Source organism: Harpia harpyja, chromosome 6 (genome assembly GCF_026419915.1).
Source record: "Harpia harpyja isolate bHarHar1 chromosome 6, bHarHar1 primary haplotype, whole genome shotgun sequence".
Taxonomy (NCBI): domain Eukaryota; kingdom Metazoa; phylum Chordata; class Aves; order Accipitriformes; family Accipitridae; genus Harpia; species Harpia harpyja.
In genome coordinates, this window is record NC_068945.1 from 67,055,568 (window position 1) to 67,070,880 (window position 15,313).

Sequence of the window (15,313 nt, forward strand, 5' to 3'; positions counted from 1 at the left end):
CATATGCCAGAGGGTATCTCTGAAGTGTATGCGTGGTCTAGAGATGCCACCAGTATCAGATGTCTTCAAAAGGCTGTACTGACAGCTTGCCTGACTTGCTTAGCACACAATCCATGACTAATCACAGGCAGTCATTTCAGGTCTGAGGGAGATAATGAGAACACTTGTGGTCAAGGTTTCTGTGATAATCCTTTTTGGCCCTGACTCAGGTGGTGTGTCAGAGCTGTTGGTCAGAGGGAGAATTTCCTTCTGCAAGAGAATCAAGATCATCTTGGATCCATTGGCATTGAGTAACTTCCAAAGCTGAGTAAGAACAAGCATTAAACGTTCTTGTGGCTCCTTTTAATGGTGAAGTAGTTCTTATGGGCAAACTGCAAATATTTTTTAGCTACTATTGAAGATCCCATGTCTCTTGCTGGGGCAGGTGCTCATTCCAGATCCAGAGCTGTGTACCTGGCAGATGGGAGATTTCATGGATAAGTACCACGGACAGAGGCAACACAGCCCCATCCAGGAAATCCTGATTTAAAACAAGATGATGTCAGAAAAACATTAATCAAAATAGATAGCACAGCTTGCTCAACGTGGCCAGGATCTAGCTCAGACAAGGAGTCTGAATATCTCATTTTGATTGTCTTGTTTGTGACACCTGACATGTTTTGCCCTTGTTCAGTTTAAGGTCTACCTTGCCAGTGGCCAGCACATGTCTTGCCTTGGAAGCACTTTGTTTAGTGAGGGACTTTATGTGCTCTTCATCTTGTGAGGTCCTTCTCTGAACCAATCTCAGAATACTTTCCTCTGACAGTGAAGGTGAGGAGGAGAGCAGGCAGTCACCTAATCCTCAGATGCTTTATAGAGATGACGTAGCAGCAGAATTCCATTCAGATTTACTAACTGACTTGTTTTTACCAAAATCTCCTGTTGCTTGGGAGAGAACTGAGCGCTGGACATTGGGTTACTGCTTTTTCAACATGACAGCCAAACTGTTCAAATGGTTGTCTTAGCTGCTCCTTGGCTGACTGCCAAACGCAGTCTCATCATGAAAAATCCAAGAGGATAATCATTATCTTGCTGTGTCAACAGCTGGCCTGCATGCTATCTCTATCACTCATCAAGGTTTGCTCCATTAAAGTTCGGGCAAGGTGCTGCTTCAGTTTTATACGGATTACAAGTTGTGGTATGGAGTAATTTGCTGACCTACTGGTTTTTAAAAATTAATCTATCGGGGAGGTGCCAGGCTCTGGTGAACAACAATATCCATGTGATGTAGCTTCCTCCAGTTTTTTAATCACGAGGCTTCACAAGGAGGGAGGATACTTGCGAGTCACTTGTAGTGGTATTAGGAGTAATGTGATCTGAGGGTTTCATAACTTAGGTGGCACTAAAAGGCTGTCAATTAACTTGCTTCCCTTAATTATCCTTCGCACAAATCCTTCAGAAGTGGTCTGTAGTCTACAAGTTTTATATAATTGTTTTGCCAATGCTGCGTTTCAAAGCATGCTTAAAAACATGCTATAGCATACCCTTGAATGTGAGAGATGAGATTTAATTTCCAAACTTCTGTCTAGTACTGTGAGAACCACATCTGTGAACTCCGATTTACTGCTTTGCAAACTCTGCCTCTGTGTAAAAGCTCTGTTTTCTTGCTTAGATACTGGCAGCAGCCAACAGTGCGCTTGAAATAACTAGCTGTTTGCACATACAAGCCAAAAAATATTCAGCTTGCTGAAATGATCACTGTGATCAAATAAATGCCAGTAAGTAGGGACTGTGGTAGCGAGAACATCTCTGTTTCACAATTAGGTGTCACTTTTGTAGAAAAGCTATTCCAATGTGTTACATTTAAATGGAAATTATATTGTGCAGGGTTACGCAGCATCTTATCAAAGCTTTCTCAGGAATTTCTACTTGTTTATGTAACTAGCTGCTAACCCAAGGCCTGTGTGGCTGAATATTGTTTTCAAATATTGAGGCCATGAGCTTTTTATTTTTGCTATATAAAAATAAATGAAAATGTTAAGTTCTGGAGAGAGGATTCAGACTTCTTGTTTTCAATTAGTTACTGTCCTTCTACCCTGTACTGGTTAATGAGATTACAGGGGGAAAAAAAATGCAGTGGCACAAGAAAAGGATTCACCATCTACTAGACTTTTTGGGATTGTATTGTGTTTAGTAATTTCTCTCTACAGCTTTTCCCCTTCAATCAGTAATGCATTGTCGTAGGAGCCAAGTTAATATTGCATAGCGACAGGCCAGTGCTGTGTTCAAAACAACCAGGGCTAAGTCCTCAGTTGCTGCTTTATGTCCTTCAAGTTGTCTGCCCACAGCTGACCTGAGTGATCACTGGGCTTGAGAGGCACTCTGAATGGTGTGAAATTGGTGGAGATTTGCTCCTAAGCTGATTTACATTTATGCAAAGAAGCGGAAGAGCGAGGGAACCTCCATGGAGCCATTCTTAGGACTTTATGCACCCCTTGGATCTAGTACATTGCAAATAATAGTTCTTGCAGTGCGCTGGCATTACTGTGTCTGATTCTCACCCCTTGTTCATGACTTTTTACTCTGAGTCTTAAAATTTAAAAAATATATCCTAAGCAATCAGTTACTGTCACAGGTTCAGTTTTGTCTCCCATGCAGGATTAAATTTCCTTCCCAATGTAGGCTAAATTTGTTAGCTAAATATCACAAGTACTTTTCACAAGTTTACAGCCCATGTCCCTCTCTAATATGCTGACCGCAATCATTTGAGTTATATCCAGCATTTACTGCAAGACCGCTGCAGTTGCAGATTATGAAGCTCTCTTACCCCCTAGTGGAAGTGTTTGTCAGTTGTGAGGACTTTATGTAGCCCTTTTGCTCTGTCAAGGATCAGACTTCCTTGGCAAACATCTTTTTGTCGTTTCTGTTGTGTTTAAAATATCACAGCATCTCCCTCTTACTGTGTAGTAGCTTGCCTTATTTTCTATTTATTTTCAAGGACTTGTTTACCAAATTTGTGTTGTTTTGTGGTTTGTGGGTTTTTGGTTTTTTTTAATCAATTACATCTAACTTTCTAGTTCTGTCTTCCTCTGTAAAAGACTAGATGTCAACTTTGTCTAGCCTAAGGCACTACTTAAATATGGTTTCTACACAGTTGCTTAGATAGGTCAAAGTTTATGTAAGTTGTTCCTTATCTTAGGCCCTTATTAAATGTAGGATCTATATATTTTTGATATATTATTTTTCTAGACATTCTGCATTTCAAACAGTCTGAAGAAAAGATTGATTTGCAACTGAGGGGAAGCCTGAAATTACTTGACCCGAATTTGGTTTTGATTGTAGTTGCTGTGGATAAATCCTATTCTTACTATCAAGTAAAAAAACAGAGGCCCTGAACTTTGGCGGCTTTTCCTTCCATTATTTAAATAATTTCAGCTTCAGAAAATTGAGCATAAACTAGATGCAAAACTCATTTATTTAATGTTTCAGGAGGAGGGATGGGATTTCCATAGACAAGTTTCGTACGCTTTCTGTATCAATGGTAATATAGCAACCTTATTTCTCATGATTGTAATAATTTTCATTTCAGTGAGCCTGAGGTATTAAGGCTCTGAAGATTTGCATGCTTTTTTTCTAGAAACTTAGCATGGTCTTGAATGTTCAAAGCAGCAGATAGGGTTGCAAAGACATTTTCCATGTACATTAGAATTGCTGATCAACTTTAGATGGCTCTTCTGGCAGACGTGTCTCAAATATGCCTTGAATTTAATCCTTTTGGGTCAATGATTTAGTCCCTGACTGTGCAAGCAAACACATTACATGATACTTTTCAAAAATTAACAATATTTAGTCTATAATTGTCTTTTTGTTCTCAATTTCCTTATTGGGTGACTTTCACAGTACTCATTAGTCTTATTTAAAAACTTCCTTGTGGTCTGTAGCTAAAACGAGGTATGTAGTTGTTGTTGTGCCAGCATTGTTCCCTGCTTTTGTTCTCTGCTCTGCCACCCATTTGCTTATAAACTGGATTAATTTTCCTTTGAATCTTTGTGGCAAAATTGGAGGTCAAAATAGGCAGGCTTATGCTGATGAGGGCTCCAAAGGCTCTGCCTCCTGCTTTTGCGTAAAACCATAAGCAAGGATTTTGTCAACAGGACTCTGAGAATGACTTATCTGATTTTTCATTTTTTTTAAGAAATGTTTGGGTTTTTTGGCTTTGCTAAACATTTCAGTAGGGGCTTAAACTGTAGAAAACCAAATGCTGCTCAGAATTTTTTAATTGATGTTTATTACTTTCCTGGCCTACCAAATGAGAAGAGTGAAGTAGGAGACCAAAACCTATTACAGAATGGGCTTGCAAAATACCATTTTGTGTGTTCTTAAACAGCACTATTAAATGATTTATTAGCGTAGGGCTTGTTTTCTAGGCCGTGTGTGCGGTTTGCAGTTAATTGCAGGGAAGAATTTGCAAAATACAAGAGTTCTGAGAATTTTTCATGCCAAAATCTTGATCGAAGGCCAGGAACCTTTACCAGCCTTTGTAAACTGACCCAGAAAGAGAAATGAGACAAACAGGGTCTGTAAACAAAGATCACGTGCTCTTCACAAATACATTTTGGAAGGATGGTTGCCTAGGGAAACAGGAAATGGGGAATTATACAACAAACAAAAAGGACTGCCAAACAAATTTGCTGACCTTTTTTTCGGGGAATTATGATGAAAACTGCTGGAATCCTCAGTATTTCACCATATTTCTAAATCTGAAGGTGGAACAGAAGAATAGCTTCGCAATTATACCACAACTATTTAGAAAATACAAAAAACTTCCTTGACATCTTTGTCCTAAAGGAAGCAATGCAAGGTTGTGAGCTGTGTAATCTTGAGTTCATCTTGAATTTTTTTGAGTTTCCCAGCTTTTGCAATTAAGCTTTTTGGAATCAATGCTTCCTTTTACAGATGAGATAACAAAGTCACTCTATTCATATCTGCAAGGGTCATCTAGCTCTATCTTTAGGCAGTTTAATCCTCATTTCTGAGCTGGTTGTCTCCCAAATAGCTCTGTCCATACCTTTTCCTAGGAAACAGCAGCTCTCAGAATGTTTTTTTGTGCTTCCATGAGTCACAAATAAGAAGGGAAGAAGAGAATTTGCATTGGACTTGTCCTTTGCAGGGAAGAAGTCAGCCTGTGGATGAAGTTTCTTCCTCTCCTCCCTCTCACCCTGCTTTGGAGGGCATGTGCAAGAAGCAAATTGTTTGCTTGGCGACTCCTGCACGCCTCCTGTTTTGAGATGTGCCATTTCAGTTTTAAGTTGTGGTAAATAACGAGATTGCTGTGCAGGAGAGGTCACAGAAAATACTAGCTTGGGATCACTCAGTCCATTGGGCTTGGTTTTATGTGAAAGATGAAGAGGTGAAAGTAATTAAGTATAACCCATTTTCTTCTTTTTAAGATGCTATTTATCCCAGAATACTGAAGAGGTAGTTATGTGAAATCTCATGCTTCTACCATAGATACTAGAAAATCTGCTGAATTGCAGGGGGAGGGAAATGCATTTGTCTGATGCTTGGATCCCTTCCTGTGTCCTCTGTTGTTTTCAGTGTGTAACTTTTTTTTTTGTCAGTTCCAATGACAGGTTTCACTCAAAGGGCTACCATTGATCCAGAACTGAATGAAATCCATGTCTTGTCAGGGCTCAGTAAAGACAAGGAGAAGCGGGAAGAGAACGTAAGGAATTCCTTCTGGATTTATGACATTGTGAGGAACAGCTGGTAAGTCAATGAAAGAGGTGCTATTTCTAACATCTACAATGACTTTCTTTAGAAAGCAATCCTACATGATCCTGTCTCCCAGGTAACTCTATAACCTCTTATAACCATGGAATGGTAAAGTTGAAGACAACTGAATTCCCTTGAGGCACATCTTTTTCCCATAGTCTTTAGAGACACCATGGCAATAAGCCAAATGGAGGCAAATCATGTGAACTTCTTCACTGGAGGCAGGTGGAGGGGATGAGGGGAGGTAAGCCATTATAAGAAGTTTTTCCTGTAGGAAATGTTCAAGGCCAGGATTCATCATCAGTGCAGAAAACTCAGTCAAATATAAGTTGTTAATAGCAGTGTACATGGTACTAGTTATTAGAAACTAAGGAAACTGGTCTGTTGTATGAACGGTGATGGAGAAATCTTCATGCGAGATCTATCAGCTCTTTTCAGGCTGCATGCAGTGGTACTTCAGGTAGCTGCTAGATCCAGTATTTTGAGGAAATATCTCCTCGTCTGTTTGCTGTATTGTATTTGGTAGCTGGTTGCCACTGTCCCTTTCCAGAGCTGGCAGCGTTTTTTTGTATTCAAGGTCTCGTCTAACGTGGGGCCAATCACTTTGAAAGGTGTGAATGTTGTTTTTAAAAAATAGATTTTCAGTTATCACTTAAGTCTGCTTGGAAATCAGTAATTGAAATACTAGCTTTGCTGTAGTCTGTGACCTTTGCTATAGTCTACTGTGTCCAAGATGGTATTCTCCATAATGAAAAATGCATCATGCTGACAATTCTGCTAGCAAATAGTGCAACATCTAAAGATACCTCCAAAGCTCATGATGTAAAATTTTCTAGAATTTTTTCCTGTTTGTCTTGTGATTGAGGACTGTGTTCAGCCAAGATGACCTTTTCTGATTGTTGGATGGGTTTCTTTGTAAAGCTAAGAATGGGCATAGGTCAATATATAGAGAAGTAAGAAAATCTTTGGTGTTATATGCCAAGCAGTTCAAATTGACATCATTTGTACCTTATAGCCTTCCTGTAGGTACTACTAATCCTTGCTTACTGCCTTGTATTTCAGGTCTTGTGTCTATAAGAATGACCAAGCAGCAAAAGAGAATCCAGGTAAAAGCCTTCAGGAAGAGGAGCCCTGCCCAAGGTTTGCCCATCAACTGGTGTACGATGAGTTGCACAAGGTATGAGGGTCCAGATACATATATGGTGATTTTTTTAGTCTTACTGCTCTTAAGGTGTACTTGCTTTTTCAAAGATGGTACAAAGAATATAGCTTTTTGTGTAGTGTTAATGTTTGGGTTAGTGGTGGGTAACTTTCATTTAACTTACTATCATCTTTTGAAATAAGGTGCTAAGCTACTTTTTATGTCAATGTGAAGTAGGCATGATAGCTCCTAGTTGAAATCAAAATGCAGACAAAGGGATATACTAAACCTCTACGAAGTTGTCAGGTGGCTAGCTCCTCGCTGTTCTCATGCTTGAGAACACTTGAAGCTTCGTTCATTATCCTCAGGGACTTAATCTCACAACCTGTTAGTGACTAAATGGTCACAGATTGTTACCAACATTTCTAGGAGAAAGTGCGTTTGAATGAACTAATCACTGTTAAGAATCTGCTCTAACAGAGGTGCCTTGCTTTGCCCTGCATGTCAGAAGCAACTGTCATTCTTTAGCACTATCTGACTTTAATGGACATATTCATGCTTAAGTAGACTTAAAATTGTTTATAGTGTACATGACTGCTCAGTAAATTTAGGACTTTGTGCATATTAACCAATAAAGCACAAACCATGGATTAGGTTACCATAACTTCATTAACGTATGAATTCAAATTACTGTGACACACTTAATTAACCTTTCATGGGTATTTTGCAATTACAATAAACTTTTTCTAAAATTTCTTTTTAGTCTGAAACAGTCTGGACTGAAAAAGACAAATATTTTAGTCTTATCATTCCATGGGATGTTAATCAAATTTGGGAAACCCAATTAGTCCAAAAGTTTGGGGATAAGGGTGATTTTAAAGAGGAATAGGTGCAACTTCTCTAGGGAGAACTTGTATTTTTTGTCGTCTTCACCAACTTTAATGATAGACTGTGAATACTGTTCTGCCTTTAATGGTTTACTTCTGAGTCTAAGGTACCTTGAGATTGAGAGTAGCATTTTATAAGTTATTGTGAAGGCTGCTAAGTCATGGCAGTTGCCCAGCTTTATCTGAAGAGCTATTTCATGTGCTTGTTTTGAAGAGTCTTATTTTTAGAAACCTCTGTTCAAATGACCTTTCTAAACTCCTCTGATATAAATAAGGAGAGCCTACATCAGTGGGATGCAGAATACATTGTTTTGAGTGATTATTTTTAAAGCTGTAGAGAAAGGTAGCCTGTTGGACTTCTTGAACCTCAGTATTTAAAGACCCTTTGTGGCATGTTTAATATCAACAGTCCCAGAGTCTGAAATACCAAATGATGTGAAGAAATAAAAAAGTGAAGAAATAAACAGTCCTTTTTTAACACTTCCACTTTTCTTGAGATTTGCCTTTCTCCATAAATCTAGCCTTGCATTTCAAAGGTGTTGTATCCTGAAACTATTAGAATGGCTGTTAGACTACTTCATTTGAGCTGCTGTGAGCAAAAATAGATTTTACGTACAGGTATATTTAGTATGTCCATGATTGGCATCTCAGGATTGCTAGAATCTTTTTTGAAGACAATCACAGTAATGGTTGCGACTTCTGATTCTAGATAAGTTTGGTGTTTTCTTCCTCAGTTCTTCCTAACTTTACAGTTTTGGCTTTTTGTTTTACTCTTTATTCAGATAGCTTTTTCCTTTCTGCCCATGTAGTGTATTGAGTGTCTCGCAGCTAGACTGCTGTATTGAGGCAAGACAAATCTGCCCTTCTAGAGACCATGGAAATATTTTTCTCTGCAAGTCAAATGAAGGCTCTGTAGAGTTTATGGGACATGTGGGGCCACAGGCCTGCTGGTCATCTCCCAAGATTATGCTGGACTGGGCTTGTTGTCACTTTGAGCATCTTTAGGACTTCCCACTCACTCTGTCAGTGGCCCTTGTCTTTGGGGAAGATAATGGTCTTTGCTGACTCAAGGCAAAGGCTGCTTGTCTGAACTGTGGTGCTTTAGTAGTGCAGCTTCACCAACAGTGCTCTGACCAGAACCAGAGCATTAGTCTACAAAGTCCCTTTTTTCTGAGTCTTCCGAACAAGCATAAATGTTTCTTCTTCAAAGAAAATGCATGATTGGTGGAGTCATCTCTCAATTAGATGGGTGTAATCTGCTCATCCCCAAATTAGAGAAAGGCTTAATACAAGTTCCTTAATTTAGCCTCTCACGACAACGAGAATTTGGAGTCTTTGAGGACAAGATTGGAGAAGAGGTTGGTAATCCATCAGTTTAAGTATTGTTTGCATCAAGTATTTTGAACTGGGCAAAAACACTTGGCTCAGGTCCTTCTTTTCTGCTCATATCTTAGATGCTTAAGGATTTATCACGCTCATAGTTTTTTTCTAAAGAAAGAGATTGCATGGTTTGTGGATGTATGCTTATAAATGTCTCAGGAATCTGCTAGAGGGAGGTGCTAACAGTGCAGCTTTTTTTATTCTAAAATGTAAGCAGTTTAAGAGAACTTTATTCATCTCCTAGGGGACGAAGTAAGGCTAATAATAAGATGGAGCAACTTGTCTAAAAGACAGTTTTCTCCCTCCAGAATAAACCTCTACGAAGATGCTGACATAGTAAATAATCTTTGTTTAATGGATGTACACAAACAATCAACTTTTTGATCTGCCTCTCATTTGCTTAGGTTCATTATTTATTTGGAGGGAATCCTGGTAAGTCCTGCTCTCCAAAGATGAGATTAGACGATTTCTGGTCTCTGAAGCTCTGTCGACCTTCAAAGGAATATCTGCTAAGACACTGCAAATACCTCATAAGAAAGCACAGGTATAGAAACAAAAGGTGTTCTGCAATTTTCTTTTCCATTGTATTTGGTGGTTTGTTGTGGGTTTTTTGTTTTTTTGTTGGTTTTTTTTGTTGTTGTTTTTTTTTTTTAAGTTGCTAAAACTTGAATATTTTGTGAACTTTTGGGAGACGTCACTTCATTGATTATGTGATCATCTTCAGGTTTCTTGATTATTTTTAATTTTTAAAAAATTATGTTAATAATAAAAAGCAGTGGGGCAGGGCTAAACTACAAAATTAACTTCATTCTGGTTTTACCGTGTTATTCTAAAACTAGAAAAATCTGGCTGTTGTGTGGGGAGTTGTGGGGAATTTTTAGATTCCCTTTTCACTCTGCTGTTCATCAACATGTGTTTTGGTACTGTCACCTCCCAAGGAAATGGAGAATGTTTCTGAAACACTGTGCTAGGAGATAGTAACAGCTCTCAAGGATGCTAATGAAGTCTGGGGGCTGGATGCCTTTGCACATCTGAGACTCAACCGTGGTGAGGTCATCAGAGTTTCTCATTCAGAATCACTTGAAAGATCTCACTTATGCAGAATTCAGCTAGGCTGTGATGCTTCTTGCACTCTGGATGCTTCAGAGCTGCTTTATATTTGCTATTTAGGGCAACAGCTTTTCAAAATCAAGCTTATGGTGTTGCCTTAGGCAAGAAATTACAGCAGCGAGACAGCCTTTCAAGACCCAGCAAATTATTTGAAGCCAATAAATAGCTCTTTCTGCATTCTTGGTGAGAATACTTTGTTATCAGGTTCTGCCAAGAGTTGGAGGTCAGTTTTTACTGATGGTGTTTTACTTCTGAGGCAGCAAGCAAATTGCTATACTCAACTCATAATCACTGTGGCTGGATGAGGCCTTTAGCGGGTTAGCCACGCAATAGATATGAATACCTACAAGAATGAATAAAGGTCTTGCCCAGTAATCTGGGAGGTTTATTAAACCCACATGTGGTTGTATGCAAATGCAGCTGTACAGCCTCCAGAGACAGCTCTGGATTACTTGTTTTTACTTGCTTAAACTGCACTCAAAGGAAATGTTGCTGCATATTGTCTGGCAGAAGTTTGGGGTTTATGCACCATGCTCCCATTTATTGGGGTCCATATGAGGGAGCCAAACATGACCAGCCAGGGACTGGTATGATGGGTGCTTTGCCTCTGGAGTTCGTGTGCCTCTCGGGGCTGGAGCTGAGCTGCTGCAGAGTCACTTGGCTGCCTGTTACCTGCATTCCATCAAGCTCTAGGTACCAGAACAGGCACTTGGCTTGCATACACAGCAAATCCACTGCATCAGCTGGAGTCCTCTTTGGCCTATTAGCTTGTTTAGTACCAGTCAGCCATAGTGGAACTAAGCTGGCTAGGCGTAGAAGAGCAAGGTGTCAGTGGTTCCACTTATTTCAGGTCCTTCAGCTCTCCTGGACCATGGCAATATCATCTAAGAATATCTATGTGAATGTTTGGAAGAAATCATGCTTAAATACCCAAATGTCATGTTCATCAGGTAATAGACATAGTCTTAGTGCTCCATACACTGGCTAAATGACCTGCATCTTTAGACAATTTCAAAATTTGGGCTACAGATGTCCACTACTGTATAAATAGCCAAGTCAATGACCCAAATAAAAAAAATAACAGTATGATTAAATCTATTCAATGTGACTTCTTTCAGTTTGACAAGCTATACTCTGTTAAAAGTAACTGAAATATATTATGAATAAAATACGATGTGTTCCTGTAAGGCAGTTGATACAAGGCAGTTAAGTAGGGTCCTCATCTCTGGAAGAATCCAGAATTGTCTGAGCTGTTTTCCTGGGAAGGCTTAATACTGTGTATTGGTGATGGAGAAGGCAACAAACAGAGTGTGATACTCTACTTGGCGGATAGGTGATAGGAGAAAAAGATAGGTAATTTAATCCTCATCTTTTCTAGGCTTATGCATCCAACTCAGTGCTGCAGGGAAGTGGCTTTGCTCACTGATGGTGCTGAGCCTAGAGTCATTTTCTGAGAGCTATATTAACTTCTTCAGGGAACTCACAGAAGTTACAGTTTCTGTTCATTAAAAGAAAATGAGAAAATAATGGTGGTAGTGCACAGGATTTTTACGTACATGTACTCTTTCCGAAGGTGGGATATTAAGGCACAGTATTCGTTGAATCTGGGGGTTTTCACTCCTGTCGTCCACTTTTCCGTTGTCTGGCAGAAGCGGGGAGCGTTCTCCATCCCTGTACTTTTAGTTGCACTTCTGCACAGTCAGGAATGTAAATATCCCTGGGACTGAAGTGCTGAAGGCTTGCCTGTGTCTGAACTGTGCTCCTCACATGAGGTGCTACTCATACCTTACTTTATTTGTGGAAAAAGAACTGTACTAAATGTTTTATATTTATGTATTAAGAAGTTATTGTACATATGCTTTTGAATATTTTTAGTAAGAGTGTAATACTTTGCCCTTGTAACTCCCTTACACCCCCCAAAAATTCTCCTCTGTGTTTCAGTCTGGCTTGAAAGCATGTACTGCTGCAAGTAGGAGGCTGAGCTGCCATTAACATTGTGGTGTTTGGAAATACTGGGCTGAAGGTTTCGTTAGATGGGTTTTGCTCTTTGTAGAAATAGTAGTACTTAGTCCTGAAGGAAATGGCTGTGCTCAAATTTTCTGTCTCTTTGCAGGTTTGAAGAAAAAGCTCAGACTGACCCTCTTAGTGCACTGAAGTACTTGCAGAATGATTTGTATGTAACTGTGGATCACTCGGACCCTGAGGAGACAAAAGAGGTAATGATGACCGATCCTTGTCTTAGTTATAAAAAAACGTAAACTGTGTTCTCATGTGGAGTTTTGAGCCTCTTAAACCTTGTTTTTATTCAGTTTGAAAAAGCTCTACGGGTGCATGACACTTTGCTATATCATGTATTTCTCCGCTCTAAAGATCATACTGCTTTAGAAGCAGTCATTTTATCTGGAACTGCAGTTGTAAAATAGCTTTTGTACTCATAATAGTGAAGACTAGGCCTTTGTTTTAATTCCAAAGTACTGGTGTGTATTTTGGGAGCTTTAATTGAAATGTAAACTCTCTGAAATGTCACGAGTCTGTAGTTGCTTGTGTGGTAGAAAGTGAATAGAAACTCTTACGCACTCTGCCTTTTGACTTGTCAATATTAAGTAGCTCTGGGGGAGGGCAAGAGGGCTTTCTCTAGATGATAAGTATTTCGGCAAGTAGATTGTATATATACATTGCTCGCTAACCTTAAAATCTTACTTCCTCTGCCTTTTGAATATTATCCAGTAGGCATGTTCTTTTATTTGTTCCAGAAGTTTGTTCCCATTTCCTGTTTTGATTCCATTACCGCAGTATGTGTCGCTTTACAAAAAGGCTTAAAGAAATAGTGAAAAGTGTCAGATAAGGTGGTCGATTTGACTCTGCCATTAATTTCCACATGGAACTTGGGGCAGCCAGCTATGGAATGAGGAAGAGGAGCCCATGGTTCTTACTCTCTTCTTCCGTTAATGACTTTGGAGGTGATTCGACAGCTTCTTTTATAAAATTGCAATAGGAGAATGGGCGCTGTTACTCCATGCTGAGTCTCTGGATTAAATCACTTGATCTGGTGGTTTTAACTTGTTACTGTACATAAAGAAAAGATCATTATACAGGCACTAGAAGCTTTTGGGGGAGAACATGCTTCTTGCATATGCACAGTATAGAGTTGTAGGGTTAGAAGAATCAAGGAAAAAAATATTTACTCATATTGGGATCTTGGAACTGATCACATTTGTCAAATTCTGGTTAGCATTTATAAACATCTGATCCAGTAAAATATTTAAGTGCTGTGCCTGTAAGGTTTGTGTTAGATGGTTTCTCATTCAAATTGTCCCATATCAAGTAATTTCACATCCTTTCTAGCCATTTTAGCATAGGAAAGACAAATAACAGATAATGCTGATTTTCTTCAGCTAGAAAAGGAGATAATTTTTTTTTTTTTCCCCATGCAGCATGCATCAAGGGGGCTCAGCCCAATTATGCCCCGTCTTCCCAGTGTGGTAGAACTTTCCTCTTCCTATTTGAACCTGTAATAACCTATAACATACAACAACCATTCTGATGCTCTCTTCTCCCTCCCACCCGCTATAAGACCATGTCCTGTGTTCTCTGATCTCCCTTTTTCTCCATGTCGTACCTGTGCGCTGGTAGCCCCATCATGCCTGTGAAGGCCATGTTTCATTTTGGCCAGTTACTCCTAAAGAGATCTTGCATCTCATGACTGGCTGTGCCTTTTTATTGCCTGAACAGAAAACATTTGTGGTGTAATCAGCAAGCTCCTCTCCTTTTAGTTCATGCTGGCTACTGTCACCAGCAGACCAAAGGAACTGCCATAAAAGCTGCCCATTGTCCACATCTGGCATAGGAAATCCTTTAATAGTCTACATTTGATTTTCCCAGTTCAGGGTGTAGTATTTAACTTGTCCACCTTGTAATAATGAAAAATTTACCTGACTGCATGGGCTCTTCTGAGATTTTTGGGGAAAAGTAGTAGCTTTATCATACAAGGTAGAAATAGAATAAAATGTTTAAAAAAAAAAATCATCCCTTTTCGTAGAGCATACTAGTGTTCTGCACACTAATGATGTAGCATATAAGCTTAGGTAGCTCAGTCCAGCTGAGTAAATATGTTGTGAATCCTTTCTCTGCAGGCCTAATGCCTGATCTGAACAAAATTCAATAGCTTCTGTCCATCATGCTGGTCCATCTGATCAACGCATACCATTCAGCAGAATTCAAGCTTCTGTTCCAGTGGTCTCCTAAAATCATTTAACAATTTCTGGGAGGCTTTTTTGTTTGGGTTTTGGTGGTGGTTTTGGGTTTTTTTTTTGTTGGGTTTTTTTTTTTTTTTTGACTTGTTTGTGGTTTGGGGTTTTTGTTTGTTTTGTTTTTGTTTAAATTGTGCTGGTCAAAAAGCTTTAACATCCAAAGCTTTTTATGCTGCAACAGATCTGCCAGCTATATGGCATAGAGCCAGCTACTGCGCTGGTACTGACTGGGTGTATTTCCAGTTGACGTCAATTTACCTTCCGGTTATCACATTGAGTTGGCTTTTTGCTCTGGCATTACATCTTCAGATTGCTCTTGTGCTTTCCAAGGGACTGACGCAGGCTTTTTGGATTTTGTATCAAATTTCAAGCACCAGTTTGTGTATCTCAGCCCAGACACCTACATATTCTGTCTTTATTTGTAGTTGAGATTGTCTTAATTAATATCAAAGGCTATATATCTGATTGGCTTGCTTCGTGCTGGCTACAGTGATTGAATGTTGTACGGCTTCTTAGTGTGGCAAACGTTAAGAGAATTGGTTTCTGCCTGTTCATTTCTCTCTCTCTAGGGCAACTGTTAAATTTGAGAAGGACCAAGCTGAATAAGTTTATCCCCAACTTTGTGCTACAGTTCTCTTGGAGTCTGGTCTATATGGTTTCATGTTTTATGGATTGAGATATGGGTAGTGTTATCTAATATTACAAGTAGAATTTCACTTTGAGGTAAGGCTTACTGGCTTTGTAATAGAAGTAATTTCTTCTAACTTAGGCAAGTCTCTTCAGCTGTTTTG

General features: G+C 39.3%; 1 protein-coding gene across 6 annotated transcripts in view; it reads left to right on the top strand.

Annotated features, from left to right (window-relative positions):
• The window catches only part of MKLN1 (muskelin 1), a 106,331-nt gene that overhangs the window by 74,348 nt on the left and 16,670 nt on the right, over positions 1-15,313 (top strand). For all 6 annotated transcript variants that reach the window (XM_052789593.1, XM_052789595.1, XM_052789594.1 and 3 more), the window contains 4 exons: positions 5,601-5,748; positions 6,817-6,931; positions 9,567-9,706; positions 12,386-12,488. In XM_052789593.1, the coding sequence (XP_052645553.1) occupies positions 5,601-5,748; positions 6,817-6,931; positions 9,567-9,706; positions 12,386-12,488 (506 nt within the window). The remainder of the gene's footprint in view (positions 1-5,600; positions 5,749-6,816; positions 6,932-9,566; positions 9,707-12,385; positions 12,489-15,313) is intronic.